The sequence below is a fragment of the Penicillium griseofulvum genome, assembly GCF_001561935.1.
Source record: "Penicillium griseofulvum strain PG3 chromosome Unknown contig_95, whole genome shotgun sequence".
Taxonomy (NCBI): domain Eukaryota; kingdom Fungi; phylum Ascomycota; class Eurotiomycetes; order Eurotiales; family Aspergillaceae; genus Penicillium; species Penicillium griseofulvum.
Genome location: NW_024467454.1, coordinates 1,804,852 through 1,831,559, shown reverse-complemented (window position 1 = coordinate 1,831,559; position 26,708 = coordinate 1,804,852). Strand labels below are relative to the sequence as shown.

The 26,708-nt window shown below is 46.2% G+C and overlaps 11 protein-coding genes across 11 annotated transcripts; 6 read left to right on the top strand and 5 right to left on the bottom strand.

Moving 5' to 3' along the window:
• Positions 1–752: 752 nt before the first annotated feature.
• Positions 753–2,109, bottom strand: PGRI_061570 (Fatty acid desaturase, type 1; the record flags this gene model as incomplete). The annotated part of the gene is made up of 3 exons (XM_040793871.1): positions 753–1,061; positions 1,117–1,976; positions 2,025–2,109. The coding sequence occupies 3 exons, from the start codon at positions 2,107–2,109 to the stop codon at positions 753–755; spliced, it is 1,254 nt and encodes a 417-aa protein (XP_040648726.1).
• Positions 2,110–3,184: 1,075 nt separating this feature from the next.
• PGRI_061560 (NADH:flavin oxidoreductase/NADH oxidase) lies at positions 3,185–4,429 on the bottom strand (the record flags this gene model as incomplete). The annotated part of the gene is made up of 1 exon (XM_040793870.1): positions 3,185–4,429. One exon carries the CDS (start codon positions 4,427–4,429, stop codon positions 3,185–3,187), a length of 1,245 nt encoding a protein of 414 aa, XP_040648725.1.
• A 558-nt stretch (positions 4,430–4,987) lies between these two features.
• Positions 4,988–7,054, bottom strand: PGRI_061550 (ankyrin repeat domain-containing protein; the record flags this gene model as incomplete). The annotated part of the gene is made up of 4 exons (XM_040793869.1): positions 4,988–6,461; positions 6,516–6,771; positions 6,837–6,891; positions 6,938–7,054. 4 exons carry the CDS (start codon positions 7,052–7,054, stop codon positions 4,988–4,990), a joined length of 1,902 nt encoding a protein of 633 aa, XP_040648724.1.
• A 2,169-nt stretch (positions 7,055–9,223) lies between these two features.
• PGRI_061540 (uncharacterized protein) lies at positions 9,224–10,378 on the bottom strand (the record flags this gene model as incomplete). The annotated part of the gene is made up of 1 exon (XM_040793868.1): positions 9,224–10,378. The coding sequence occupies one exon, from the start codon at positions 10,376–10,378 to the stop codon at positions 9,224–9,226; it is 1,155 nt and encodes a 384-aa protein (XP_040648723.1).
• Positions 10,379–10,870: 492 nt separating this feature from the next.
• On the bottom strand, positions 10,871–13,327 carry PGRI_061530 (fungal specific transcription factor domain-containing protein; the record flags this gene model as incomplete). The annotated part of the gene is made up of 6 exons (XM_040793867.1): positions 10,871–11,930; positions 11,999–12,475; positions 12,691–12,742; positions 12,831–13,054; positions 13,133–13,218; positions 13,271–13,327. The coding sequence occupies 6 exons, from the start codon at positions 13,325–13,327 to the stop codon at positions 10,871–10,873; spliced, it is 1,956 nt and encodes a 651-aa protein (XP_040648722.1).
• Positions 13,328–14,065: 738 nt separating this feature from the next.
• Positions 14,066–15,477, top strand: PGRI_061520 (Alcohol acetyltransferase; the record flags this gene model as incomplete). Its single annotated transcript, XM_040793866.1, has 2 exons — positions 14,066–14,114; positions 14,162–15,477. The coding sequence occupies 2 exons, from the start codon at positions 14,066–14,068 to the stop codon at positions 15,475–15,477; spliced, it is 1,365 nt and encodes a 454-aa protein (XP_040648721.1).
• A 527-nt stretch (positions 15,478–16,004) lies between these two features.
• On the top strand, positions 16,005–16,718 carry PGRI_061510 (Haloacid dehalogenase/epoxide hydrolase; the record flags this gene model as incomplete). Its single annotated transcript, XM_040793865.1, has 1 exon — positions 16,005–16,718. The coding sequence occupies one exon, from the start codon at positions 16,005–16,007 to the stop codon at positions 16,716–16,718; it is 714 nt and encodes a 237-aa protein (XP_040648720.1).
• A 1,022-nt stretch (positions 16,719–17,740) lies between these two features.
• On the top strand, positions 17,741–19,409 carry PGRI_061500 (NAD-dependent succinate-semialdehyde dehydrogenase; the record flags this gene model as incomplete). Its single annotated transcript, XM_040793864.1, has 4 exons — positions 17,741–17,761; positions 17,827–17,914; positions 17,970–19,239; positions 19,307–19,409. 4 exons carry the CDS (start codon positions 17,741–17,743, stop codon positions 19,407–19,409), a joined length of 1,482 nt encoding a protein of 493 aa, XP_040648719.1.
• A 985-nt stretch (positions 19,410–20,394) lies between these two features.
• Positions 20,395–21,468, top strand: PGRI_061490 (Pyridoxal phosphate-dependent transferase, major region, subdomain 2; the record flags this gene model as incomplete). The annotated part of the gene is made up of 2 exons (XM_040793863.1): positions 20,395–20,543; positions 20,598–21,468. The coding sequence occupies 2 exons, from the start codon at positions 20,395–20,397 to the stop codon at positions 21,466–21,468; spliced, it is 1,020 nt and encodes a 339-aa protein (XP_040648718.1).
• A 1,298-nt stretch (positions 21,469–22,766) lies between these two features.
• On the top strand, positions 22,767–23,789 carry PGRI_061480 (Alpha/beta hydrolase fold-3; the record flags this gene model as incomplete). The annotated part of the gene is made up of 1 exon (XM_040793862.1): positions 22,767–23,789. One exon carries the CDS (start codon positions 22,767–22,769, stop codon positions 23,787–23,789), a length of 1,023 nt encoding a protein of 340 aa, XP_040648717.1.
• A 2,155-nt stretch (positions 23,790–25,944) lies between these two features.
• Positions 25,945–26,598, top strand: PGRI_061470 (uncharacterized protein; the record flags this gene model as incomplete). Its single annotated transcript, XM_040793861.1, has 3 exons — positions 25,945–26,236; positions 26,313–26,420; positions 26,489–26,598. The coding sequence occupies 3 exons, from the start codon at positions 25,945–25,947 to the stop codon at positions 26,596–26,598; spliced, it is 510 nt and encodes a 169-aa protein (XP_040648716.1).
• Positions 26,599–26,708: the final 110 nt, after the last annotated feature.

The window sequence follows — 26,708 nt, the reverse complement described above, 5'->3', positions numbered from 1 at the left end:
CGAGATTTCCACTAGGATTGAAATAGGATCCTCAAATGTCTGACCTATAGCTTCCTTTGAGAGATATGGCTGCGATGCGAACGAATTATGGGTCATCTTTTCTTCGACGTCTAAATCTGATCGCTGAGCAGGTACCGTTGCATGTCAAATCTTCACTTCTACCATTCAATATATTTAGTATTAGCTATCTACTACTAGTATTACCTATTGATTACTACGAAATTAATATTACAAACTAGTAATAACTAGTATTTACTTCAGAGCGTTAATGTACCTTCGCTGGCGATAAGCGGGTTGACCAGGTCGCCAGGTGAAAAAAAGAAAAGGAATTTAATTCCAGTCCTTACTAATCATAACTAGTACTACGCCTATTATTTGGAGGACTCGAGTCCGTAGTCCTTACCACTAGGAACAACCGATGGTATGACCTAGTAACCTAGAGATACTCGCCAGGTTAGCGAATTTACCTCACTAGGTCACCCCCAATTCGTAGGGATAAATTACAGATAAGGACTATTGTTCAGACGATTTAAATCACACTATCATATATATCACAAGAGGAGGATTTCAAACGCCCTCGACAAACAGTTTACATAGAATAGTATAGTTGAGCTTAGTTCTTCAAGCGAAACGAGATCTTCTGTCTCAGGGAAATATATTCAATGCCAAATCTATAAACTCTTTTGTAGATACAGGAAATCAGGAAGTAGATAAATCTATCTATCGGACATAGCTGCCGAAACCAACACCTTTTATTCCTTCTTTTTCGAAGATGGTTTGGGGATCTTTCGCGTCCGACGACGTAGCATCTCCACTCGCTCTTCCATGGTCCAGTTGACTTGATCGCCGATGGGGATTAGACATTTAGCCAGGTATTCGTAGTTTTTACGAAGCAAATTCACAGTAATGAAGATATAATCGACGTTTCGGAAGACCAGAGCGTTTTCCTTCGCATAGCGATCCTTTTGCTTAAGGAAAGCGACAGGATGATCTCTCCAGTGGCGGCGCGGGTTCAGATGGTGAGAAGTGTGGTAACCATCATTGAAAGAGAATCGGTTACTCTGGTATCTTCGTCAGTCTCGGTTCCTGATATTAAGCAGGTTTATAGAAACTCACCGGAACATCAATTAGTGTAATACTAGACAGGTAATCCGAATCAGGATCGGCCGGATCCACCAAAGCATGCTGGCCCCAGTTACCGACCATCAAACCCACGCGCATGACGGTGAGAGGAAGAATGAACACGAACATGGTAGCGCGTGCATTGACGTAGTTGTAGAGCATATAGAGGGCAACGTAGTTACCTACTTCCCAGAAAGCACATTTGACCGCGTACTTGAACTGTCCCTTTCTCCAAAAGTACATTGGGAGTTCTAGCCAAATGAAAAACAGGAACCGGCCAACATAGGTCAAGAAGTCTGGAATACTGTCACGGTCGTAGTACATCGTTGTGCTCAGATCGTCCCCACCGTTACCCTCAACGTGGTGGTGCTTGATGTGGTGGTAGTAGTAAGAGTTCCATGTGTGTCCGTGCATTGGATCTAGCAGGTATGGGAAAAGCATATCAAAGAGATATAATTTTGGGGCCAGGACTCCATTCTGGTGAATGTGCTGGTGTTTCATTAACGTGAAAGCACCGCAATAAAATCCTGACATGAGCCAGTGCAAGATACCATGGAGGTAAGAGAATCGATAATATAGAAGTGCAGCACTTGGAACAATAGTGGTGAAATAAAGTATAAGGTGCGTTAACATGACCACGTCGGTCTGGTATCGCACCATTCCCTTCGCCCAATTGATGTATGGCGTGAGAACATACTTCTGGATGGGGGCGGGTAGCTTGGCCCGTAGCAGCGGGGTATCCCAGAATTGGGAAATGGTGGGATCAAATTCTACATGAGAAGGATCATTGAGATTGTGAAGCTTTTGGACTGTTTCTTCGGTGCTTAGCTTGTCCAATGGCTGTGCACTTTTGTCTGCAGGTTTGTTAGTTTGGTGTTTGATCGACAATGCAGGTGTTTTACCATTTGAACTAGGCTCAACGATAGCATCAATCACCAATCGATCTTGGTAGGTGAGCTGAGGATCTGTGTATGTAGAAGGATCCATGATGTCTTAGTTCGGTAGACACCTAGTTTTTGTCAATCCTGTCAAATGTAATCTAATGGGCGTACACTCACCCGTATCCAAGCTGATTATGAAATTTTAAGATGATTTCCGGGATTTCCGAAGTTATAAAGATAATAGATGCCTAGCAAATAAAAGTCTCCTCAGACAACGCGTCAGGGGGCCGAAGAGATTTCTGGAGCTCAAATTGTGGGTCCAAGGAGAAGTTATGTGAAGTGTCAAAACAACATTTTGAACATTTCTAACATTTGATCTAGTATTTTCATGTATATCTTAAGCTATCCGTTGTCATCCGAGAGTAACGGAAGGTCTCGTTGTCAATTAATCATGACTGTGCTATTCCTAGAATTTTTATCCGATTCAGGGGCTCTGCGGGAAATATTTCCCCTGAACATCACTAAATATTTTGTAGCGAAAATTCCATCCAATTGTTTAACATATGTATGTAGAAATATAAAGAAGCATGGTTTTATAGAAAATACTTCTCAATTTTTAGTAAAATAGGATATTTACGATAATTCTACATTTGTTGAGGCCCCTGGCGGAAGATCGTCACTAAAATTAAGCAGTGGGCCCATAGCAATTAAAGGTCTAAAGATAAAGGCTAGATAAGGAGTATACAGAGCATGATTAATAGAATGAAAGAATGGTACTTTGGGGGAATATGAATATTTCGACAATAAAATCTGTCATTATAGTAGACACACGGACTGTAAGCATAAAAGACGAAAGAGAAGACAGAGGGACATCTGGCCTCAATAGCCAAGAGATGCCAAGATGGGGACATTTTTGGCAAACAGCGGAAACTTCCATCTTTTCTTCTTATATGTACAGGATTTTAAAGACCCTGGTGTATAATACCTTGTTTAGTGTATGATGCATACATGTTGTAGTCGGTCTTGTTCTCGAGCAAAAATGAGACAAAGAGACTGACTTTCCTTGGATATGGAAAAGAGATATCAATATGGTTGATTCATTGGGGAAAAGAAATAGAGGAAGAGAGGAAGTCCTGACAAACAAAACATCCATGGATGTCTCATATTGTAGTATCTGCCTATCACGAGCTCTTGTTTGTCCTCTTTCCACGCCCTTCGAAGCTCCAGTCGATTTGTGTAGCCATCCTCACCTTCACCCCTAGCTCATTAGCAAAAGCACGAACCAAGCCAGGGTTCTGTTGGAACCACCGTCCAGCCTGCACTGCATCAATACCAGATTGCACCACCTCCTCAGCCAAAAGGCCCGTTTTGATCCCACCAACAGCCGTTACTAACAGTTTGTCACCAACAGCTTTCTTGACTTCTTGTGCCAAGTGCACTTGGTACGCGGGCCCCGGTTTGATAGCAATCGCAGACTTGGGATGGATGCCACCTGAGCTGACATCAACCAAGTCAACACCACGCTCAGCCAAGAGAGGAGCAAGCTGCACCGATTGAGCAACTGTCCAGCTCTCAGGAAAATCTTTCTTCAGCTCATCATCGTCGCTGAACTCAAACCAATCAGTAGCACTAATCCGGATCAATAGAGGCATTGTTTCTGGGATGCTGGCACGAATTGCCTCGGACACTTCCAGCAGTAGTCTGATCCTGTTCTCGAAACTACCTCCATAACGATCCGTTCTTTTGTTGCTAACAGGGCTCAGAAACTGGTGCAATAGATATCCGTGAGCCGCGTGAATCTCAATCGCATCAAAGTTGGCCTTGACAGCCCTTTTCGCAGCCTCCGCGAAGTCTTTGACCAAGATCTCAATATCTTCTAGCGTAAGGGCCTTGGGAACGGTGTTGATTCCTTCCTCGAAGGGGATTGCCGACGGCGCAACAAGCTCATCCCATCCGCCAACTTCCAAGGCAGCCATAGCGTTGGCACTCAACCAGGGCGCAACGGCACTAGCCTTTCGACCGGCATGAGCTAACTGAATAGCGATCTTTTGACTCTGACTGTGGGCAAACTCGGTGATCCGCTTCAAAGGCTCGATCTGATCATCGTCGTAGAGACCGAGATCTTGAGGCGTGATACGGCCCAGTTTCTGCACGGCGGTGGATTCCATAATTGCCAGCCCTGGTCCGCGCTGGAGAATTCCGCCTAGGTGTGCCAGGTGCCAATCGGTGACTTTGCCATCGTTGTAGTTGGCAGAGTACTGGCATAAGGGAGCAAGGAATAGACGGTTTGGAAGCGTCACACCACGGATGGTGAGAGGGGTGAACAACTTGGTTGACCCCTCTAATTGCGTGCCTGCCGGAGGCTCTTGTGCTGGTGTGTAATAGGAGATGTCCTTGGCGGCGACATTGTTGATTATGCCTGTCATAATGGCAGTGTTTGGATAGTTGAATCGGAAAAAGAAAACTCGGATACAGCGCACTAAGTACAAGACTTAAAACCAATACTCAAAAGAATATATTGAAAGGAATGTAGACTAACTGTATACAATTGCTGATTACAAATTCAGAATTTATGCCCCCACAGGTGATATTATTAATGTGATGATCACGAATCTCCCCTGTAACGGCATCAGATACAGATACATTATTGGATATGAGACATTGAATCCAATCAGATCGTCTTATACTCTGGCCGCAATATCCACTCAACTTATTTTATTTGATTGCCTAACTTACTCCACCACCTATGTCCCTTGAGGGTAATGTTACTCTTGTGAATCAAAGATCAAGAATTATCTCCTGTTAAAACCACCCAGATGTGGGAAACTATGGGCGAAGGAGCTGAGTACGCGGCGTTAGACGCCATTCCGACCAGTTGTATGCCTTATCCAAATAGCTCTCTAACAAAGTCCCCGAAGTCTCACCGATACTCCAAATCCCCCACAAATCTGGCATCTCTTCCATATGAAGCAGGGCTGCTATTATCATGTCCGCTCTTGAGCAGCGAGGGCGGCTATGACATCTTGTCTCCCAATACCTTTTGCAAGATCCAGGACAGTTTCGCCGTTGCCATTCAGAATAGAAAAGTCCACTTTCCGAGTTTCAATGAGCAACTGTATGATATGCAAGTATCCTCTTTGTGCAGCATGGAAAACAGCGGTTCTACCCTCGTCGTCCTGCAAATTGACATCAATATCCTCAACTTCCAACAATTTCTCCACAATTTGCCGATCATTAACGGCGATAGCATGCATGAGAGGAGTTTCTTTAAAGATATCCTGTGAATTGACATTTACGTGCGAGGTGCGTAGAAGAGCCTCCACAAGTTGAAATTTACCAATTGCCGCAGCCCAAGCTAGAGGGCTTTTTCCCTTCGTCCAAGTCAGAAGGTCAATTCCTTCTGCCATTTTATCCTGCTCGTACCGTGCCAAGATCAATCGCCTCTTGTTCTGTTGTTCCAGGAGCATGAGTTGTAATCGATGGTCTTGTTCGGCATAGCTTAGTGACATGCTGGGCTCGGGAAGCCATGCTGGGGAGTGTCCCTCGGGTTCTGTGAAAGGGAGTTCTTGTTCTGGGCTAGCTGGATTGCCGGGGAATACAGGTGAGTGTTCATCGGTAGTGTGTGTGTGTAAGACCCTTGCGGGCGGAAATGTCTCGTCCAGGTCAATATCGGAGGATGAAAGGAGGATTGCGAATGCTGGGCTCTCCCATATCCCGGATAGAATGGCGCCCCACAGTGCCGCGTTAGCAAAACCATTGTCAACCCAATATTTTATAAGAGCTTGATCTGTAGATGCTTGGGAGTGTCCCGCCAATGTTTCTTCCGTCACCTCGCTCGGTGGAATCTCCTTGGGTAGGTAGAAGAATTGCTTGACAAAAGAGAAGTTGCGTGAATTGAGACACGATAGTATCGCTCGGTCCCAGATTGCCCTTTCCACTAGCGATTCTGCCACTTCAATAAAAGGCTTCAGAGCCTCCGAGCTTGGATTGTGTTGAAAGAAGTTGCAAAGCAACACCCAAAGTATTGGCTGAGGCATGGATTCGTTCGTTATATCATTATCCAAGATCCATTTTAGACCATTCGTCTCATTCACTCGGATCAATAGCGGCAGAATGGAAATGCGTGCAGCGCCTTGGACGAGGTCGATCACTTGTTTCACAAGAACATCATCACCGAGCCGAAGGACGTTTTGGAATACAGGCTCTAGATGAGCTCTATGGCTATTAATCGGGGACGAATCAAGAGCCTCCTTGGACAGCATATCTGCCATGACCTGGCCCTTTTCAGAGGCGAGAAACTCGGAATTTGCCAGCAGGTAGAGAAAGGCAGGCCAGTCATCTTTGCCACAAATCGTCAACCTTATATCAGGGCGCTCGATCAAAATAGCCAATATTTCCAAGTTGTCTTTCTCAGATGCATTTATCAAGGGCATCTCAATCTCGTCGTCGATCTTGATCCTGCAATTTGCGTCGGCCAAAGGTTTGTTGCCCTCAAGCAATAAATTCACTAACCGAAGGCCAGCGTTGTGATCGGCCTTCGTTGCAAGAAGCAGGGCGTAGTCAAAAAAGATACGATGCAAATAGAGCTTCTCCGAGCGCCTGACGAAGATGAATCTCTCCCATTGTTGAAAAGCTGCAATATCTCGTCTGGGGAATCCTTCGTTTTGGAGAATTTCAAGATCACTGTCTTGCAGGTGCTGATATTCGAATGTTTGAGTTCCGATCAAGAAGTCTGCGATTTCATGAAAGCCCAGTGAGATAGCTGTCTCTAAACAGCGATGTTGCGTTCCCATTCTGCTGTGCGGCCACAGTAGTTTGACAATCTCGGCATACCCTTTTCGAACTGCGAGTTCGAGGATGCTACGTCCTTGCGTTTCCACGCAAGCTCCTTGAGCAATCAAAAGTTCGCATGCATCTAAATAGCCTATCCGTACGGCGTACCATAGAGGAGTTGCCTCATTTCCGTCAAGGGCATTGATATCGCACCCTTCCTGAATTGCAGATTCTATGTCAGCGATGCTGCCGAGTCTCACGGCTTCGTGAAGATCCATTGTTCCAGGTTTGTTTTGATTTGATTTCTGGCATAAGAGCAGGAAATTTGCGGGTGTCTATAAATATTATAAGTGAATACGAAGCGGCTCAAACGATGTGACAGAAGTACAAATACCGGGCGCGTAGGCGATGACATGACTGGGCCAACGACCTCGGGAGAAGGGGGCTGAGCGCCATCAGATAACCCCGCTAGCCGTACATATGTATTTTACATAGCATGGTATTATTTCAAGCATCTTACAATGAATTAAATATACAGATCAAGGTGAAACTTGCATACTAATAATTGATTATTACTAATGAATAGTATTGGTATTACTTACAAAGAGTTTCTGGCGTGCATTGTCACTTATCGCCCGAGCCGGCAAGGCAGTGCATATAGATCGAGCAATAACACAAGATGAAAAGAGCAAAAAAATTAAAACATACAACAGTGAGGATTCGCTGGTGGTCACCCACCCAACTACTAACTCACAGTAGTATTCTTACCGTCGGGTTTTGGTCCAGCCGATTCACTGTATAGCGTCTCACCAACAACAAGATCGTAGAAAGGACCCTTCGACACCGGTCAGCTCAGCTTCCACGTTCATGAATATCGACATCCAGTGTGCCTCCCAGAAAGTCGAATATAGGCCGGACGAGCATGCCGTTCCGAAGTAGCGCATGAATGACACATCACACGCCGTAACGAGTGGGAAGATCCAGAGACTCAACCCAATCATCAAGACTGTCTTCATCATATCTTTTGTATTCGTCTAGTCCGGGAACACTCCTTGCTCGATATGGCGTCATTTGCGATCGAGTTGTAGGGCCTTTTCGATGATACCCTTGCGAGCGCGTCGCACTTCATTAAGCTCACACTCCTCGTCAATCACCTTGTCGTCTCTTCACTTCCCGGGACAAAGATCGAAATATCGATGTTTGAGGATCGTCTGCCAATACAGCGCATACGGGTCTGTGCAGTGCTGGAGCAAGGCTGTCGTAAGTTGAGCGATCTCGGGCTTATCGACAAGTCCGCCACCGCAATCGAACTCCCCCACGACTCCTCGAAGGGGAGGTAATTCAGTTGGGTCAAATTGGAACAGAGAAGGGCTAGTTTTCACATCACCAGCCCAGTCATCTGCACCTCCCGAAAAGGCAGACTCTAGGTTGTTAAATCGTGCATTTAGGTCGACACCGTCAGCTAAAAAAAGCTTAACACAGTCTATGCACTCGTCTCCGATGACCCCTAATCCTCCCCGACTACTTCCCACAACTCAAGAGCCACCGTATCTTGCACTTCAAGTCGTATTGGGATAAGTGTAAAAGAAGAAGAAGAAGAAGAAGAACAGAGCAGAGAAGATCTCCTCCCCACGAACTCTCTTATCATCCTCCTACAAAAGTATATATCAGACGCTCGTAGGGTCGCACGAACTTAAAATCAAGAATCAAGGTGGTGTGGTGTGGAGTGTCTGTAGCGGTGACATACGCCCAATAAACCAATATGAACTTGGCCAATAGTGCCACAGCGGCGGATTTTGTGACCAAGAAGCTTCTGGCCTATACTAAGATATGCAATATGAAGATGGGACAACCACTATTTGCCTGCTACCTATCGATCATTAATAAGCTCGCCTAGGGGGATATGTTACTGTATAACAAACAAATGCAGCTCGACTCAAGGATAGCTTTGGTATCTAAGTAGAGCTTTAGAAGGTTTTCACTCATGATCACCTATAGCTGTATATCAATAGTATTCAACAACCTTACGCAACTAGTATAAATTAGAATTTCCGTTTGAAATCAGCGAATATTCGAGGTCCTCGCTTTCAAGAACAGGTCTACACTATATACTGGTCGACTTGCCTAATTGGGTAAACAAGAGCGCAATTAACTATGTCCTATGCGCGGGGAACCATAAAAGAAACTATTAGTCTTTATATAGACATTAAAGTTACTAAAGTGTTTAAGCCATTTCCCTATCTGCTAAAAGGCTGAGGCAGGGCTGACCTAACTGGGGGTCTACCTCTAGTACAACGATAGGTGCACTTCTAGCCTTCTGGTAAATCGAAACAGTATTGGTAGCAAGGTAAACTTATACGATGTTATAAAGCTATAGACGATAAGGTATAAGGTTTCGAGTCAGGTTAAAGGGACAGCACAGCAATCCAATAATACCAAATGACACGCTACTGACAGATCCTCTGGATCCAACAAGGCGTGAGCTCCAAATCCGTTTCTTGTGGGTTCTGTGGCGGCCGCCCCATCAAAGTCTGGAAATCGATTTCCAGCGCATTCCCAGACACCACTCCATTCCTGAGCCTGGCCGACTTGGTACACTCCAGGACGTGAGTATCCCGGCCCCTGGTGGTAGCCCCAACTCTTCGGTTAATAACCGGGGTCCAAATCTCAATATCTGCATCGTGAGAGTTAGGATTGGCGGAGATAAGGACCACAAGCTGGGTTTGGTGATCCGAGTTGGAGTACCACCAGCGGGCATCCGTCCGTAGCTGAGGGACGGACTCCGATAGGCCGACCTCTAGCACAAGAGAGGGCCAAGGTATGGGTGCTCCGGCGGCTGGTTCCCTTCCAGGAAAGAACGCGGTATCTGCCTCCTTGCTACACACGCGACCAGTCGACCGTCCAGCCCCTCCAAGCCAAAAGTCATAATTGAGGAAGTTCAACCCCATATTACCAAGAGCATTGTTGATCCAGGTATCAAACTGCCTGCTGACTTTCTCATGGTAGTGGTACGGTATGATCTTATATAAGATCTCGTGCTCGTGGTGGAGAATTGTTGCACGCACCCCTTTTGGAGCTTCATGGTGTTCAACAAGCGCCGAAAAAAGATCGGCCGGGATCCGTCGCACCAGAAGGTATTGCGAGCTGGGAGGATCGTCTGACACGAGCTCGTTTTTGAGTTTGTCAAGATATTTCCAAAGCCGGTCGAGAGAGGAGGGTCGGTCGAGGATATAGGCGGTCAGGAGAGTTGTGGGATCGACTCCAAGGTCAATACTCTCGGGGCTGAAGGATGGAAGAGATGAAGCGGGAGATTGGGGGGTGAATGTTACTGGTGAAGTTGCTTTCAGACTCCACATAGACGTTTTAGCTTTTGAGGAGCTACTGGACTCAGAGCTTTGGGCCTCACGGTGGGATCGAAGATTGGTCGGGAATGAATCGGCGTTGCCAGAAGGCATAGTGGAATAGGAGGTGGGAGGTGCAGAGTTGGATTGGTGAGAAGTCTGAGAAGTTCGATAGGGCGCGAAGGAGGGACGAGTTTCCATCTCGGTCGTTCCTTCCTCTTGTGCACGCGCTGCTGGATGACCCGTGTTGGAAGAGCACATGATGGCTAATTTGAAGGAGAGTCCAAAAGGAAAAGAAGAACGGAGAGAAGATATCACTGATCGAAATGAGATGGAAATAAAGATCAAAATAGGCCTTAGGATACCTGTAGAGCGTAGTGCACCATAGCACCATGTATAGATAGGATCCATGATTTAAACTAAGCCTGTTTAGGACACTTACAAAGGCGGGTCTGCCGATCAATGACTCAGCCTCGAAGTGTACCTACCTACCTAGGTAGGCGGTATGTTTACACTAGATGACTCGCCACAGCCATGTGCCAGCTCGGATGAATCTTCATAAAGTAAATTGTGAAACTCGAGTTCTCTAGATATGAGTCGCGTGGCATTAGGAAGATAAAGAATAAGCACAGAAGATCTTGTATAACAAAAGGAGGGGAGGAACATCAAATGTAATATGAATGGTGTGAAGATGTGCTTGTCTAGCTGTATTCAAAAACGGGTTCTTGGGTATAATATTGGAGGACTCTACCTTCAGAGTGGTTGATTCATGATCCATTCAGAGCCATCAGGTTGAGGGCCATCCAGCCATTCCTGGGCTAGTGACAAATCGTAATCTAGCCCCGGAATGGCAGCAAATTCACCTAGCTCATTGGGGAAAGATGAGAAAAATCCATCAAAAGAAGGAACAGAATTGGGCGAGCGCTGTTCATAGGGCATGTCCAAATTCGTGGAGACTAGGACATCACTACCATCCACCGGATCACTTCGCCAAAGTCTGGCCCATTCTGTGAATTGATCATAACCTGTTGTATGATCTGTCTCACCACTCTGCTCCGCCATGGTATAATTATGCAATCGTTGTCTTGCCCGTTCAAGGGCTTCGATCACAGCCACCTCAGATCGCGCGGATTCCAGCCCGGGACAGATCTGACGGATAAGCCCCATGCCTTGAGTCAAGACACTGGATATCCTGGTAGTTGGTTCGTTGATACTGTGGGCAATGAGCGCCAATAAAGCAACGCGACACCCATTGAATTCGGTGTACGACACACGCGCGAGGCCGACAGTGTCCTGTAAAAGCTGACAAAGCTCGATCACTCGAAGTGCCGCATGAAGTGAGTCACGTCGAAGAGTGTTCACAATATCTGAGACCTCATGAACAGTCGAGACCGAGTCCAGGTTGAATGACCCAGGTGTTGCTTGGGATATAATGAAAGGACGGCCCATGTAGATCAAGGTTGTCGTGTAATAGATTTCAAGGTGCACATTGCAACGGAAGTATGTTCCAGTAGGATTGAGATCTCGGCAGTGGGTTTCAGTGGGAAGACTTTCCCACCATGCGCTTAGTTGATCGCGGGTTGCGGCAAGTCTCCGAATATACTTCTTCTTTCTGGCTCTCTGGCAACGCCGGAGAGACCTCATCGCGTCCGCCGCTTTTGCCAAATGATTTGTTAAGACAATCGTAGCGGTGAAACTGGGTAGGTTGGTTAATTGGTCGCCTGATCTTAGGGAGGGAAGATCGACAGGCATGGGGGTATCGATTTCGGCAGGAGACACAGACCCAGGACGGCCATGTAGAATACTAATGCGACTATTCGGGCTGTTAAAACATTTTGGACGCGATATCTGGAGATGCCAGGCTATCTGTGGCATTCTTACCTTTCCAGCGAATATGCTGACCACCAAAGTCGATTTCGCACCTCAATAATCTCTGGGGCGAGGTTGTCTTCCAATAGCTTCCGATGCATGCCATTTTGAATTGCCATCTTAATTGCAAGTCCATAGTAAACGTATGCCAACCCTGCCGTATCGATTGGCAAAGTATACACACCCAGAAGTAAGAATGCCTGGACAGTCTCCACACTTGCAACCGTCACAAGATCGGGAATGAGTCGACACGAAAACCGATAGAGCTCCAATCCTATTTGGTCATCAGGACTAGTTTCAGTGGTAGACGCACTGCTACCAGGTGTCGATTTGGTCTGCATATGGGCAAACTGTGTGCCAACTGCAAAAGTCATGAGAAGAGTGCATATCCAACCAGCATCATTGATCGACAGTGGGTGCTCAGTAGTATAGTAGAAGTCCAGTTTCTCGCGGAAAGTAGCTTCGTGAAAGTAAAAATAATTGGTTTGGCTGAATTTCAAAAAAGCGCTTGTCAAGAATTCGGCGATATGTCTTGGGGGAAGGTATCTTTTTGCAACAGCAACACAAGAGCCAGGTGACTGCAGAGCAGTAGCACGAAAGAAACCCTCGGCCTGATCGACGCTCTTGATTCTCTTAATTAGTATAATATACCACAGATTACAAACTCATTGCTGCCAAGTTATGATGGGACTAACTAGGCGTACCTTGCTTTGCCCTGTCCTTTCCCCAATACTTTGCAGTCGTCGTCCGAGCATTCTAGAGAAGTTCCAATGGGATAGCTCCCCCGAATAATCTGTGGAGTACTGTGAGCTAGGTAGAGATCTAACTAAAGATAGCCACATACGCATTGTGTTAGTTGAAAGGGGATCTATAGAGTAGTCATTTGTCGGGGTGGCATCGTTTGCATGAATTGAATCATCATCCGACAGTTCCTGGCCCTGAGCTTGATCTAGAGTATCTGCAATTTTCTGGAGGTTGGTGGTCTCGAAGGAGACATCACCTAAGAAGTGAGTGATGATTCGTTTCATATGAAGTTCGTTGGCATGCGGTTTTGACGGCTGCCCATCACTTTCACAAACGTCAGTTATTGATTATACACGGAGCAAATTTCTTGATAGAGGCTTACCTAGATGGGCCATTCTGTACTGCCGGTGTTTTCCGAGGCCTGGTACTCTCAAACCGGCATGCCCTTTGATGCTGTTGACATCGAGCACAAGGATTGCCGCCTCCGCCTTTTCAGCTGGATTAGTCACTCACTATGCAAAGTTGATCACAGGTTCATACATTTTTCTTTTTGCTGGCGACAAGGCAAGCATCTGAGGCGGCGACAGTTAGCCCCATTGGATGACTCGATCAATACAGGGCATGTTCTTACGCTTGTGCCGCTCTCTTTCGCAGTGATTCGGGTACACGGGGTCGCCTTTGTCTGCCCTTGAGAATCTTGGTGCTTGGCTCAGTCATTGCAATATAAGGCAAGAACCTTGATGTTTCAGGCACTTCAAACCAAGGTGGTGGGGAACAACGCTATCATTGTGGTGTTGATTGCTGGAAATTTGGCCTTAGGCATAAATGACGTAAGCGATTTTTGATAACTAATCCATAGATAACTAAGCGATAAGCGATAACTAGTTAACCTTCAGACAACAGACAACAACCTTGAGAGAACGTCTTGACGAAGAAATGTACAGCTTCAAAATCGAAATCGGGTTCTCATCAGTGAAATAGGCAAGAAGGAGGCTTCAATTATATCTGTGTGCTTGCTTTCTATATATTTGAGAGGCTACTGGTAAAAGTTGGAATATACAAGCCAGATTTTGCCCTGATTTATGTCAAGATCAATAATCGTGCCAAGTGTCGGCACGATTATATCTCTATTTATCGTCTGATCTGCCTTGCATTTGAGTCGCAAGCACAAATGAGGTGTCCTCTGGGGTCAACGCGGGTACGTGTACCCGGGTCGGGAGTCTGAAAAGGTCCGAATACCCCAACATTGCAATATAATAGCATGACTCTTGCTTGAGGACTATCGCAGCATACTCAATACAGCTTCATACCTAGTTCTTTTCTTTGTACGTCTCTATGGAGGGAGGATTCCACGAAGGTGGCTTTACGCCACTGCGGCCGCTGGGTAAGGATACCTACTTCCTTAAATCTACAACTGCTGATAGTCAGTAGGACATGCCGAAAAATATTCAACAACGCGGAGCTCCTTGGCGATTTATCTCAACGTGGGTCTGACAGCTCTCTATAAGCGACCAGACGGAGTCCCCGTGAAACCGGCCCTCTTGCACGCTCTCTCGACGCTCATCTCGAAGCACCCTATTCTTTCGGCCATTCCAGTTGCTACTGATACACCAAATCCGTATTTTGTCCGTCTTCCTAAGATTATACTAAATGAGGTTGTGACTTTTATAAAGCACGATGTGACTTCCCCGAGCTCGGATTGGAGCGAAACACTCGACAAGGTCCTTGAGGAGGAACACAATCACCCCTTTGAGGTCAAGCCAAACACGACCCTTCCATTCTGGAGATTCTGCGTCCTAGAGAGCAGCAATTGCCCTGAAAGCTTTGGCCTTGTGTTCATGTTTCACCATTCACTTATGGATACCAAGAGCGCTCTATCATTACACGACGAACTGGAAGGCTACATGGCTCAATACTCCGGTCCTGTGCCAAGCGATACAGTTTATAGTCCTTCTCTTGACCTTATCCCTTCGCTAGAGGACTTGTACGGACTCCCCGTTTCCCAGAAATTCTTGCAATCCCAAGAAAGCTATACCGAGCCATCTCCCGATAGCTGGACGGGTGCTGTCCAGTTCAGACCTGTGAAGACTCGTTTTGCTTCTTTATGGCTATCTGAAGTTGAGACAAAAGGCCTCATTGCACGGAGCAAGAAAGAGCGAACCTCTGTCACGGCCGCGCTTCAAGCACTCATCGCGACCTGCATCTTTTCTGTTCTTCCGTCAACGTATAATACACTACAGGGTGACTGTGCAGTATCACTACGACAGTTTCTCCCAGAGCCAGTCACTGCGAGCACTTTGGGTTGCTATGTTGGATCCACATCCACAACGTACCACAGAAAATCATCTTTTGATTGGGGTGAGGCTCGCCGTACCAAGGTGGATATTGAAAATGCTATGGCACAGAAAGGAAGCGACATGTCCGTTGGATACTTGGCATTCATTCCAAACCAGCATCAGTGGATGCTACAAAAGCTTGGTCGGAAAAGAATGAGCGCCTTTGAATTATCCAACATTGGGTCGAGTTTCTCTTCGCGAGAAGCATCGAAGTTCCAATGCGAGGGTATGTTGTTCAGTCAGAGCTCTAGTGCTTGCAGTGGCGCGATGAAGGTCAGTGCTGTGACAGGGCGGGATGGAAAATTGGCGTTAGGCTTCACCTGGCAACAAGGGGCTGTAGAAGCCGACATGGTTGAAGGGATCAAAAGGGCTCTCAAGGGTGAGATAGAAAGATTAGCAGTGTCTGCTTAGAATTATCGAATGGATGTGAATGTATTTTGTACTTGAAACCTAATTATTGATGCGAATAAACATTTCTCACGTATCCAGACTCTAGTTTGGTAGGTTCTTGCCAACTTCACCTGATACAACGTGCTATATTTGTGAAAGAAAGAATGAATTAAAAATAGCATTTAATATGAAGATATCTCGACTCGTTGGATTAGATCAGTATACATAAGAGAACAATAGGTGAAGAGTGTTGAACCTACATGTTCGTGTAGTAGTATGAAAGACATGAAAGGTATTCTATGTGTAGCGTAATAATGTCAAGAGATAGATAGGCAATAATTTGGTAAAATTATCTTTGAATTTTCTAGAACACTAGAAGTCATCGTGGTTTATCGCGACAAGGGCTTCACCATCGCTATTTCGTCAGTTTCTCGGGTCTCAGTACCCGGAATGGCCCAAATAAAAGGCAACACCCATCTTTCTGCGAGCTTCAACCTGTCCATTCATCTTGTCATTGATTTTATTACAATTAAAATCACATCTTCAGAATGACTCAACTTTCTGACTACCGTGTGCTTTCCTTCGATGTCTACGGCACCCTGGTCGATTGGGAGGGAGGCATTCTCGCCGCATTCCAGCCCACTTTGGACAAGACTAAAGCCGAATTCTCACGCGAGCATCTCCTCACTGTCTACCACGAGCTAGAGCGAGAGCAACAAAGCAAGACTCCCGATATGCCATACTATCAGTTGTTGGCCACTATCTACCCCAAGTTCGCCAAGCGTCTGGGTCTGGATATTCCCTCTCAGGAGGAAAGCAACCGATTTGGAGAGTCAGTTGGCAGTTGGCCCGCGTTTCCAGACACTGTTGATGCTCTCAAGCTTCTTTCCAAGCATTTCAAGTTGGTGGTTTTATCGAATGTTGATCGTGCTTCGTTCGCGAAAACCAATGCAGGCAGCCTAGAGGGCTTCCCCTTCGATTTGATCATCACTGCACAAGATGTGGGCTCTTATAAGCCCGATATTCGCAATTTCGAATACATGCTCAAAACCGTCAAATCGACATTCGACATTGAACCCTCGCAGGTCCTGCAAACGGCCCAGAGTCAGTTCCACGACCATCATCCTGCCAGCAAGATTGGAATCAAGTCTGCCTGGATTGTACGACCTGGTGCCACCATGGGAAATCTGCCAGATAATATTTACGATTGGCGGTTTGATACTATGGGCGACATGGCGAAGGCATACGAGGCCGGACAGTAGATATTGATGTACGAAGTGATGTCTCTCGTTGCTTAGATTTCCAAAGTCACAACCTGTTGTGAGATTAACCATACTGTTTGTTATATACTGTTTGTTAGTCCAGATTCTGAGACCTTTCTTTATTCGATTGTTTGCTATATGTACAGGGGTATCAATACCCTGTCTCTTCATAGACTCCCACGTTGCAGATCTTTCTTCCTTCATCATCTCTCTTTTGCTGCATCCTCAAGAAATCCTTTCTTCATATCCTTGCATTGTGTAGCCGTGGTTTATTACCTAAAATAGAAAGGTGCATTGACGGTTCATCCCAAGTTTGCGGCCTCAGTGCCTCATCCATGGGCTCCAATATCATAGTCTCCATGGATAGTTTGTCGCCTAGTCAGATTCCTCACCCAATAAATGGATTACTTGTACTACTCTAGTTTTACCTCATAATTTATCTCAAATAGTTATCCGCAATCTGGTGATGTTCTTATGGGGTTTGAAACCTCATTGTAAACTCTTGCACAGGAACTATCGATTTTAAACCTTGGAATTGAAATAGAAACGTACCATACTATCCTAAAATTTTCGAGATGTCAGAATCAGTGCGAATGTTTGACAGTTACCGAGAATGATCGCCATCGCCACTCAGAATGGCCGGGTACATGTACCCGAGTCCAGCATCCAACTATGAAAACAGGAACCAAACGCGGGCTTGTACTTCATTAAAATTTTCACCTAGTGTTCCACTGTATCCTAATATTTACCAAAATTGTAACGGAATACCAGCCGAGTATATGGCTGTCACGGACTTGTATATGAGCCCGGCCCGAGTCCACCGGCATTACCAAAGAACCTGGCAGGTAGCAACGGGATAAAATAGATCTCTAATGTAGATTATAAATACAATTAGGATATACATTTTCCTCGTTCGATACAAGGCATCTAGCACCTTCCTCCTACGTAGATGCTGCATGCGTCTCGCCGGTCTTCACCTTCCGCGGCTTTCACTTCGCCAATCAACCATACGGACGATCACCATGACTCATACTGTGCCACAAGTAAGTCAAGGACTTGTTTCTCTATTACTCTGAATTGAGATTCCAATGTTGACCTATTGGTTCAGTTGAAAGACAAGTCTCTGTTCATTGGAAAATGCCACATCAACGGTGAATGGGTTGAGGCCCAATCGGGCAAGACCTTTGAGGTTACTGGTAAGTGAAAACGCAAACAGCTGATGTGGTTAAGGTACTGAAAGTGTATGATTAGATCCGGCCACAAGCAAAGTCATCGGAACATGCCCTGAATTCAACGCAAAAGACACCGAGAAAGCCATCAAGGCTGCTTCGGATGCATTCCCTTTATTTCGCAAGATTGTAGTACGCGAAAGATCCCGACTGCTGAGACGTTGGTATGACCTCATTTTGCAAAACCTGGACGACTTGGCGACTTTGATAACTTGGGAAAATGGGAAACCGTTTGCTGAGGCCCAAGGCGAGGTCAAGTACGCTGCCTCTTTTATTGAATGGTTCAGCGAGGAAGCTCCCCGGTTGTACGGCGATACAATTCCTGTATCCGTTTCGGGTAACCGAGTATTAACAATTAAGGAGCCGGTGGGTGTGTGCGGATTTATCACTCCATGGAATTTCCCTGCAGCTATGATCACTCGTAAGATCGGCCCGGCATTGGCGGCAGGCTGTACAGTTGTCGCAAAAAGCCCCGGGGAGACTCCATTTACTGCTAATGCCCTTGTGGAACTAGCCGTTCGAGCAGGCCTTCCTAATGGTGTGGTAAACGTCGTGACTGCGCTAGAGAATACCGCTGAGGTCGGGTATACTCTCACCACACATTCGGATATCAAGAAGGTCTCGTTTACAGGCTCAACTCGTGTTGGTAAGCTCCTGATGGCACAGGCATCTTCTAGTATGAAGCGGGTGTCTTGGGAACTTGGAGGCAATGCTCCATTTATTGTCTTCGATGATGTGGAAGATATCGATACGGCAGTTGCTGGCGCTCTTGCGTCCAAGTTCCGAGGAACTGGACAGACCTGCGTCTGCGCTAATAGAATCTACGTTCACCGATCCCACTATGAAGCCTTTGCGGACCGACTTGTCAAGCGCATCAAGAACTTCAAGGTCGGACCTGGATTCGCTGAGGGTGTAACCCATGGGCCTCTTATCCACCCCACAGCTGCACAGAAGGTTGCCGATCATGTCGCAGATGCTAAATCCAAAGGTGCTCGTGTCCTTCTGGGCGGAAACCCGATTACTGAGCTCGGTCCCACCTTCTTTCAGCCTACAGTCTTGGCTGACATGACCCATGATATGCGCATTGCTTCTGAAGAAACATTTGGTCCTGTGGCAGCTCTGTTTCCCTTCGATACTGAGGAAGAGGTGATCCGGCTAGCTAATCGCTGCGAGGTTGGCCTGGCAGCGTATATCTTCAGTGATAACGTCAGGAGGGTTTTCCGCGTAGCAGAGGCGCTCGAGGTCGGCATGGTGGGTGCCAACACTGGCTCTATCAGTGATGTTGCCGCTCCGTAAGCATTCCCCAACCCCCTAAATTCTCGATCTAATCACTAGCTAACGCGACCATTGGTTTTGCAGATTTGGTGGCGTCAAGGAGAGCGGTTTTGGCCGCGAAGGAAGCAAATACGGAATTGAGGAGTTTGTGAATATCAAGAGCATCACCTTGGGTGGAATATTCTAAATCGAGTAGTATGAGCGATCGTTCGTGAGATACAAGATTCTGACTTTGTGGTCAATTCTAATATCAACAAGTCCCATTATAAAAGAGATTCTAGATTCCTACACCCGACATATAATGCATTCTCGCGTAACTTGCATTGGATATTGCGCACACAATATCGCCTTGGCCACTCTTATCCCTACAGAAACGCATGTTTCTAATGGCAGTTCGCTACCTTTGATGAAGACATATGCTAGGAGCAAATAAAGCAGTTGAGCATGCAGTGAGAGAGAGACGACAAAGGAAGAGAGATTTATCCTATAGAATCTATGAAGAGGGTATTGATACCCCTGTAGAATATACCTAGCAAACAAACTCGCAAACTAGCAAACGAAGGTCTCATAAGGTTTGGACTAGCAAACAGCATGTCTGATATCATAGCAGAAGCCGAAGCCGAAGACAATCAGTATGGAATTGGACAAACACTGTATGAGCAGTGGTGAGCCTTTGCCTATGATCTCACACAGTGAGGGCACCACACAATATAACAGAACTACTACTAGCAGAACCCTGGTCTTTGGATAATATGAACAGTAAAGAAGAGAAGTAAATGTAATTAACACGTAATATCAGATGTTACTAACGAAAATACATAGTACAATATGTCCTAGTATAAACATGAAGAAATTTCCCGGGTACAATCACCCGGCCATCTACATGCGGTCAATATTTAGAATATAGATCGGCAAGCTTCACTCATTACATTATGATTCTCTAGCCTACATATGTAAATCCCTGTATTGTAACTGGGTTTCTTTTTTTTTTCTCTTGTTTCCACCGGCCTTCAGCCTTGTCTACCCGGTCCGAGTCGGTTGGCGATGTGCATCAACGGGCATATAAACGCACCAAGTCACTACCCTGGGGATTTTGCTTTCCAGAAAATATCCGCAACAGATTTTTTTTATCTTTTTCTGTTTGCTTCTCTTATTTCCTTTTCATTTTCAACATGTCTCTTGTATCTGAACCCGCTGCGCCCTCAATGCGGACAGCCGTCCCCGGGCCCACGACAAACAGAACCAAAGAGGAGTTAGATGCGGTCATCGATGCCCGCACTGTGCAGATGGTCATTGATTATGACAAGAGCATTGGAAACTAGTATGTCATCAATCTACTTTGGTCCTCGTGGTACATTTCCCAACGGTCTCCTAGCATCGCCGACGTTGACGGCAACACCTACCTTGATGTGTATGCACAAATTGCCTCTATTCCCGTCGGATACAACAACCCCACTTTGATTAAGGCGGCAACATCACCGGAGATTGTCTCTGCCCTGGTCAACCGCCCGGCTAATGGAAATTTCCCTTCTACCCGATGGCTTACCCTGTTGCGCGAAGGTCTGATGCGAGCAGCTCCTCCGGGGTGCACACAGGTATTTCCAGCGCAGTCTGGGTCTGAGGCAAATGATCTCGCCTTTAAGGCCGCTTTCATGGCCTACCGACGCCAGCAACGAGCCGGCAGCCTTTGGACGGAGCATGAGGAGGAAACAGCAATGAAAAACCAAGCTCCCGGTTCCCCCGATTTGGCTATTCTCAGCTTCCGCAACTCCTTCCATGGTCGCAGCTTTGGTAGTCTGTCTACCACCCGCTCTAAGCCCGTCCACAAGGTGGACATTCCGGCTTTCAAGTGGCCCCAGGCCACTTTCCCCCAGCTCAAATATCCGCTGGAGGCCCATGTTGAAGAGAATGCGGAAGAAGAGCAACGATGTCTTCAGGAGGTTGAAAACATTATGTCTTCCTGGCACTGCCCTGTGGTCGGTATTATTGTTGAACCTATTCAAAGCGAAGGTGGCGACAACCATGCATCACCAGAATTCTTCCAGAAGCTTCAGGCCATTACCAAGGCACATGGAATCAGCCTAATTGTCGACGAGGTTCAGACTGGGTTTGGAGCAACGGGTAAATTCTGGGCGCATGAGCACTGGGATCTTCCTTCTCCTGTGGATATTGTGACATTCCCTAAAAAGGCTCAGACCGCTGGATACTTCTTCAGCAATGAGAATCTTCGCCCTGACAAGGCTTAACGACAATTCAACACGTGAGAAACCCCAAATTGAGAACAATAAGATTATTATGGACAATAAGATAGGCTGACCATATCAACTAGATGGATGGGAGATGCCGCCCGAATCATCATCTGCAACGCAGTCATTGACGAGATTCTTAGCAAGAAGCTGGTCGAAAAGACGGTAAGCCTCACCCTTCGGGTACGATAAGACCTTGTTATACCTAACGTTATTCTTTCCTCAAAAGGCCGAAGTTGGTACAATTCTATACAACAGGCTTGATGCTTTGGCGGCCAGGTACCCCAAATGGATCCAGAATCTCCGTGGCAAGAATAAGGGCACATATATTGCTTTTGACACGCTTAATTCTAGCACTCTGTTGAAGAAGATGCGTGAGCTGGGAATCAATATTGGGAGCTGCGGTGTCCAAACAGTTCGGTTGCGCCCTATGCTGATCTTCGAAGAGGCTCATATCGCTCCTCTTTTGGCGGCTTTTGAGACTGCCTTTTCACAGTTGGCATAGATCTAGTGAATGAATAGAACTTTTAGTCTTGCAGATAATCAGTGGCACGGTGTACTTGAATGTGAAATATCCAGGTGAATCGTCTAAACAGATCAGGATTGAAAAATGGAGTCAACACTGATGAGCCAGTCTGTTGGTTTTATTTCAAAACTACCAGCCAATAGTTAGTATACTTTGTCATTGGATGCCTTTGCAAGAATTTACCTTTTATTAGTAAGGGTTGAGGCCAAAGGATAGACCAGCATACAGTCTGCTATGCCATAGATAATGTCCACAATCTACCAAGGTTGGGAGCATCCATGGATGTGGGACAGAAAGTACAGGCCCACTTCGGCCCGACGGTTCGGGCTCAGCCGAGAGTGGCCCCGGGGGCCGGGGGCCGAGTTTATTGCTGGCCCCCACCCGGCAGGACTCACTACCTACTGTATCCGCGGATTTTAGGGTTTCGGGGCCAAACAAACTTCACGACATTACTTCCATGGATAATCGGGTTAATGCATAAATATACGCGATGGGGAGTAAGATAGGATTTTATCTTGCTTTTTCCCAGGCCGAATCGAAACGGGTGGAAGAGACAGGTGCGGCTGGCCCAGGAATCATAAACCAATATAGAAAATAACTTGACAGGCCCAACAGAGCAATTAGTATGGCTGATGCTATGACGAATGCGTACTAGTCTCCTTCGCTGTATCCCAACAGATTCACCCATCTATGACAGCCCTCTCCCAATTAACTCTCCTCCACGTCCACCACCCAGCACAATGATCGAAATCCAAACAAACACAAAATAGAGATGGAAAAAACCATCCCTCCTCTCCCGAAGGAGCGATTATCCCTCCCTCACCGCATAAACTGTTTCCTCCAACTCTGGCTGCTCAAGTCTCTCGCCACTCTCTACTTCGTCTACCTCCGACTCGTCAAACCCTATCAACCAGGCACCCAGCCAACCCTCACTAAGCGCTACGTCCGCCGCCCAGACCTAGAAGCCCGCATTTTCTATCCGCGCTCCTACAACCCCGCCGAGCGCCAATTACTCCCACTCTACCTCAACATCCATGGCGGCGGCTTCGTGATGTGCGACGCCAGCGTCGACGACACCTTCTGCAGCGCCTGGGCCAACCTTACCGGAATGCTAGTCGTCAGTCTCAACTACCGCAAGGCGCCACTCCACCCCTTCCCAACAGCCACCTTTGATGTTGCGGAGGTAGCCAAGTGTGTTCTAGCAGACGATTCCCTCCCAATTGATCACTCGCGCATCGCCATCGGCGGCTTCAGCGCAGGCGGTAACCTAGCGCTATCTGTCTCGCAACTCCCTGGTCTGAAAGGCGTGATCAAAGCAGCGGTGATATACTACCCCATCGTAGACTTCGGCCACCCACCTAATGAAAAGCTGGATTCAAGACCATATAAAGATGGTCCGCGGGATAACTTGGAAAGGACATCCTGGTGGCTGGACTGGGGGTATGTGAGTGTAGGGCAGAATCGAAGAGACCCACTGCTTAGCCCGGTCTATGCGGGGAAGGATGAGCTGCCGCCGTGGATTTATATGATTGGTGCGCAGTGGGATATGCTCCGGTTAGAGGCGCAGCAGATGATTCATGGATTGGCTGGGTTGGATAGAGTTGGGGTTGAGCAGGAGGAGGACTTTGAGGTGGGGAGGTATAAGTGGACTTTGGCGAGGGGGTGTCCCCATGGGTTTACCCATGCTAGTCCACGGAAGAAGGGGGGAAATAGTAGGAAGAAGAGAGAGGAGGTTGCGCAGGGCATATATGGAGAGGCGCATGAGTGGTTGAAAAAGGCTCAGGTTCTTTCTTAGGTATTGTACCTAGGGTTTTTTAAAATATTTCCCTGTACGGATTTTGTGTGCTTGACGAATATAGTAGGTGTTTTCAACGAGGGAGGTCAATGAGCATATATTCTGTTTATAAGTTGGGATGAAGTATAATTTAGCTAGGACTTTTGAGTGTAATTATTAAACCTCTCTCTCGGGCAGGAATCTGTTCAAGCATTTTAAGGGAATTTCAACGGTATGGTCTGACTTCCCGTTCCCGGTCTACTCCTTGCATGCTGTATGAAAGTAGGTGTATAGGGCTGACCAACATACACTAGTATTCCGATGTCGTCACTGGTAATATTTGTTGAAATTGTGCAGGAAGCAAGGCTCTAATTATCTTAGCCAACCATATGCGCGTTCAAGGGTTGTCCAATGTCCCACAATGTTCCACTACAGGCCATGATTTGATTTCTTTCGTTAAACGCCAAACTTCTGAGCTGGCAGAACGTGAACCCATCAGATGAGGATGCTATTGATGACGTTACGTCGAGAATACCCTTGTTGCAGTCTGAATGTAGGTAAATTGTCACATATCGAGTAGCGTTGACCATTTTAGGAAAGACATATTCAGATGTCTAAGCTAAAGACACAGCATGATTTCAAATATGTTCCCAGTTTGTTAGGGTACAAGGGAAATGACCAAACCTTTGGTATGGGAGGAAGGTCTGAGGAAGTTGCCTGTATTATTGTATCTTGTACGGGGTAGATCCATAAGCATAACTAAGGACAATATTGTTTCAGAATGCTAAGGCTACACTGCATGATTCTGCATGGAGAGGCGGCGGGTTAATTGTGATCTATCCGATGCAATTAATCTGACAGCTACAAGGTCGGGCCATATGTGCAGCTTTGAACATATTGATGACGCTCTAACAGTAGTTCCAACAAAGGCTTTTGCTCAGTTATATAACCGACCTCAAATGAGCTACGTAGCACGATCTTGCGTGGAGTTGCACTTAATATGGGCTACATATTAGACCCTACATTTGTATCATAGCCTTACCTGTCATTTAGGCGAAGCAAATATTAATAAAGCAATATTAAGAGTTTTAATTGGAGTTTAACAAAGATACTGTGACTGGTGGAGCAATAATTTAAGAGTCAGAACTTTTTACTGAGATCTAGTTATCTTCAGCGTATTGGCTCAGACTTGCAATAAGCTATGAGACTATAACCTTGCTATAGTTATAAACTTTGAATATCGATATTACCAATCTGAGGCCATAAAATCGGGATTTACAGAAGCAACCTCGGAATACAACATGGGGATATGAAGATATGCGGTGAGGTAGTACCTTTTCACCGTAAGGCGTCTTTGGAGGCAACATGCGAACTAGAGAGAACGTTGCGAACTCCAATCAATTCGAATCTATCAGAAGCTTACAGTAAATCCCCCTCTTTGTCTCAGCCAACGTTCTTTTATGATCATATGATACGTTGTAAATAGCCCGTGGGCCTGTCTTTTGCTTAGATCAATTCTCATTAACAGGTTTTGGCAAATGCGCTCCGGCGAAGAGATATATTATGTCTCAGCCTCGAGAAGCGATGTTACAGTTGACAATTGAAAATAGTGAATTTGATTCTCATAGATGCCCAAAAGGATAAATAGAAAAATGTCTCACATCCCCGCTGCCAATTCTCTAGTTCTTCGTAGCCCGTCGCAACCCCAGTGGCACTAAGTCTAGATGCAGTAAGATTTTCGCCACCCCGGCACATCACTGGTTCAGACCCAGTTTTTATTGCTCTCTTGACATCATGACCTTCAGCGATCAGGACAATATCACTTTATTAATGGGGTTAGCCATGTCTTGGTGAACGTGTTTTCCGGGTATTTAGAATATAAACCTCCGACTGGAGGGTCGAATGCAGGAATGGAGATATTAAATTCCTTAAGTGGCAAGTAATCAGAAAATCTTTTTAATGAAAGATATGTTGAGAGGATGTTCATCTCCACAGCTAGAAATCCCCTCAAAAACAATCTGTGCATATAAATATTACTTTGGTCCCTGTGATTTTTTTTCACTTCCAACCTTGGAACTTAAGAATCCCTGCCTTCGACCTCCAACCTCCAGCCCCCCAACATTTAAATCTTCAAACCTTCTCTCACTTCACAAAAAAAACTATATCAAACCCTAAGATGAAGTTCCTTACATCCCTTTTCTTGCTGGCTACCTCCGTCATCGCAGCTCCCGTCGCTTCCGCGAAGGAGTCCAAGCACTTCCACCTGAAGTCTACCGGCGCCACCAATAACAATCACAACAACCTATATGTCTACGCCTACCACACGGGCGCAGGTCTCAACGATGCAGTTCTCAGCAAGGATGCTAGTATAGCCAGTTCTGTCTATCTTAACGGGACAAACGCACTCTTCGATTTGAAGACCGAATTCCCTTGGGGAATGATCGCCACCGGAGACACCAACTATGCCTGTGAGTATTGCCACCTACCTTGGAAAATATATCTGTCACATTTCAGTGTAGACTAACCTGATATTTTCAATATTAGCTTGGGAGCCTATTGTTATCAACGCCGGCAGTGGCGGTAGCGCAGGATACTCCATCAAAGGCGACAACTTCCAATGGTCGGAACAGAACGGCTTCGGTGGTTGGCTCGGTAAGAAACCCCGCGTCTTTGTTCTTTCGCCCTCATTTTTGAGACTGGTATTAACATCTCTAAACCAGTCTGTGATTGGTTCCACAATGCGCCCCAGCTATTCTACTTGAACCGATACTACGAAGCCGTTATCCCTTCCTCCTGCTCCAAGGTCCAGTTGAAGGTCGAATACGTCTAGATATTCCACGGTCGCTTGGGATGATTTTCATTTTAATGGCACTTAATGACGGTCGAGAGGACCTAATATTTACTAATAGCGATTTCAGCGAATAATGAATATGAAATGCT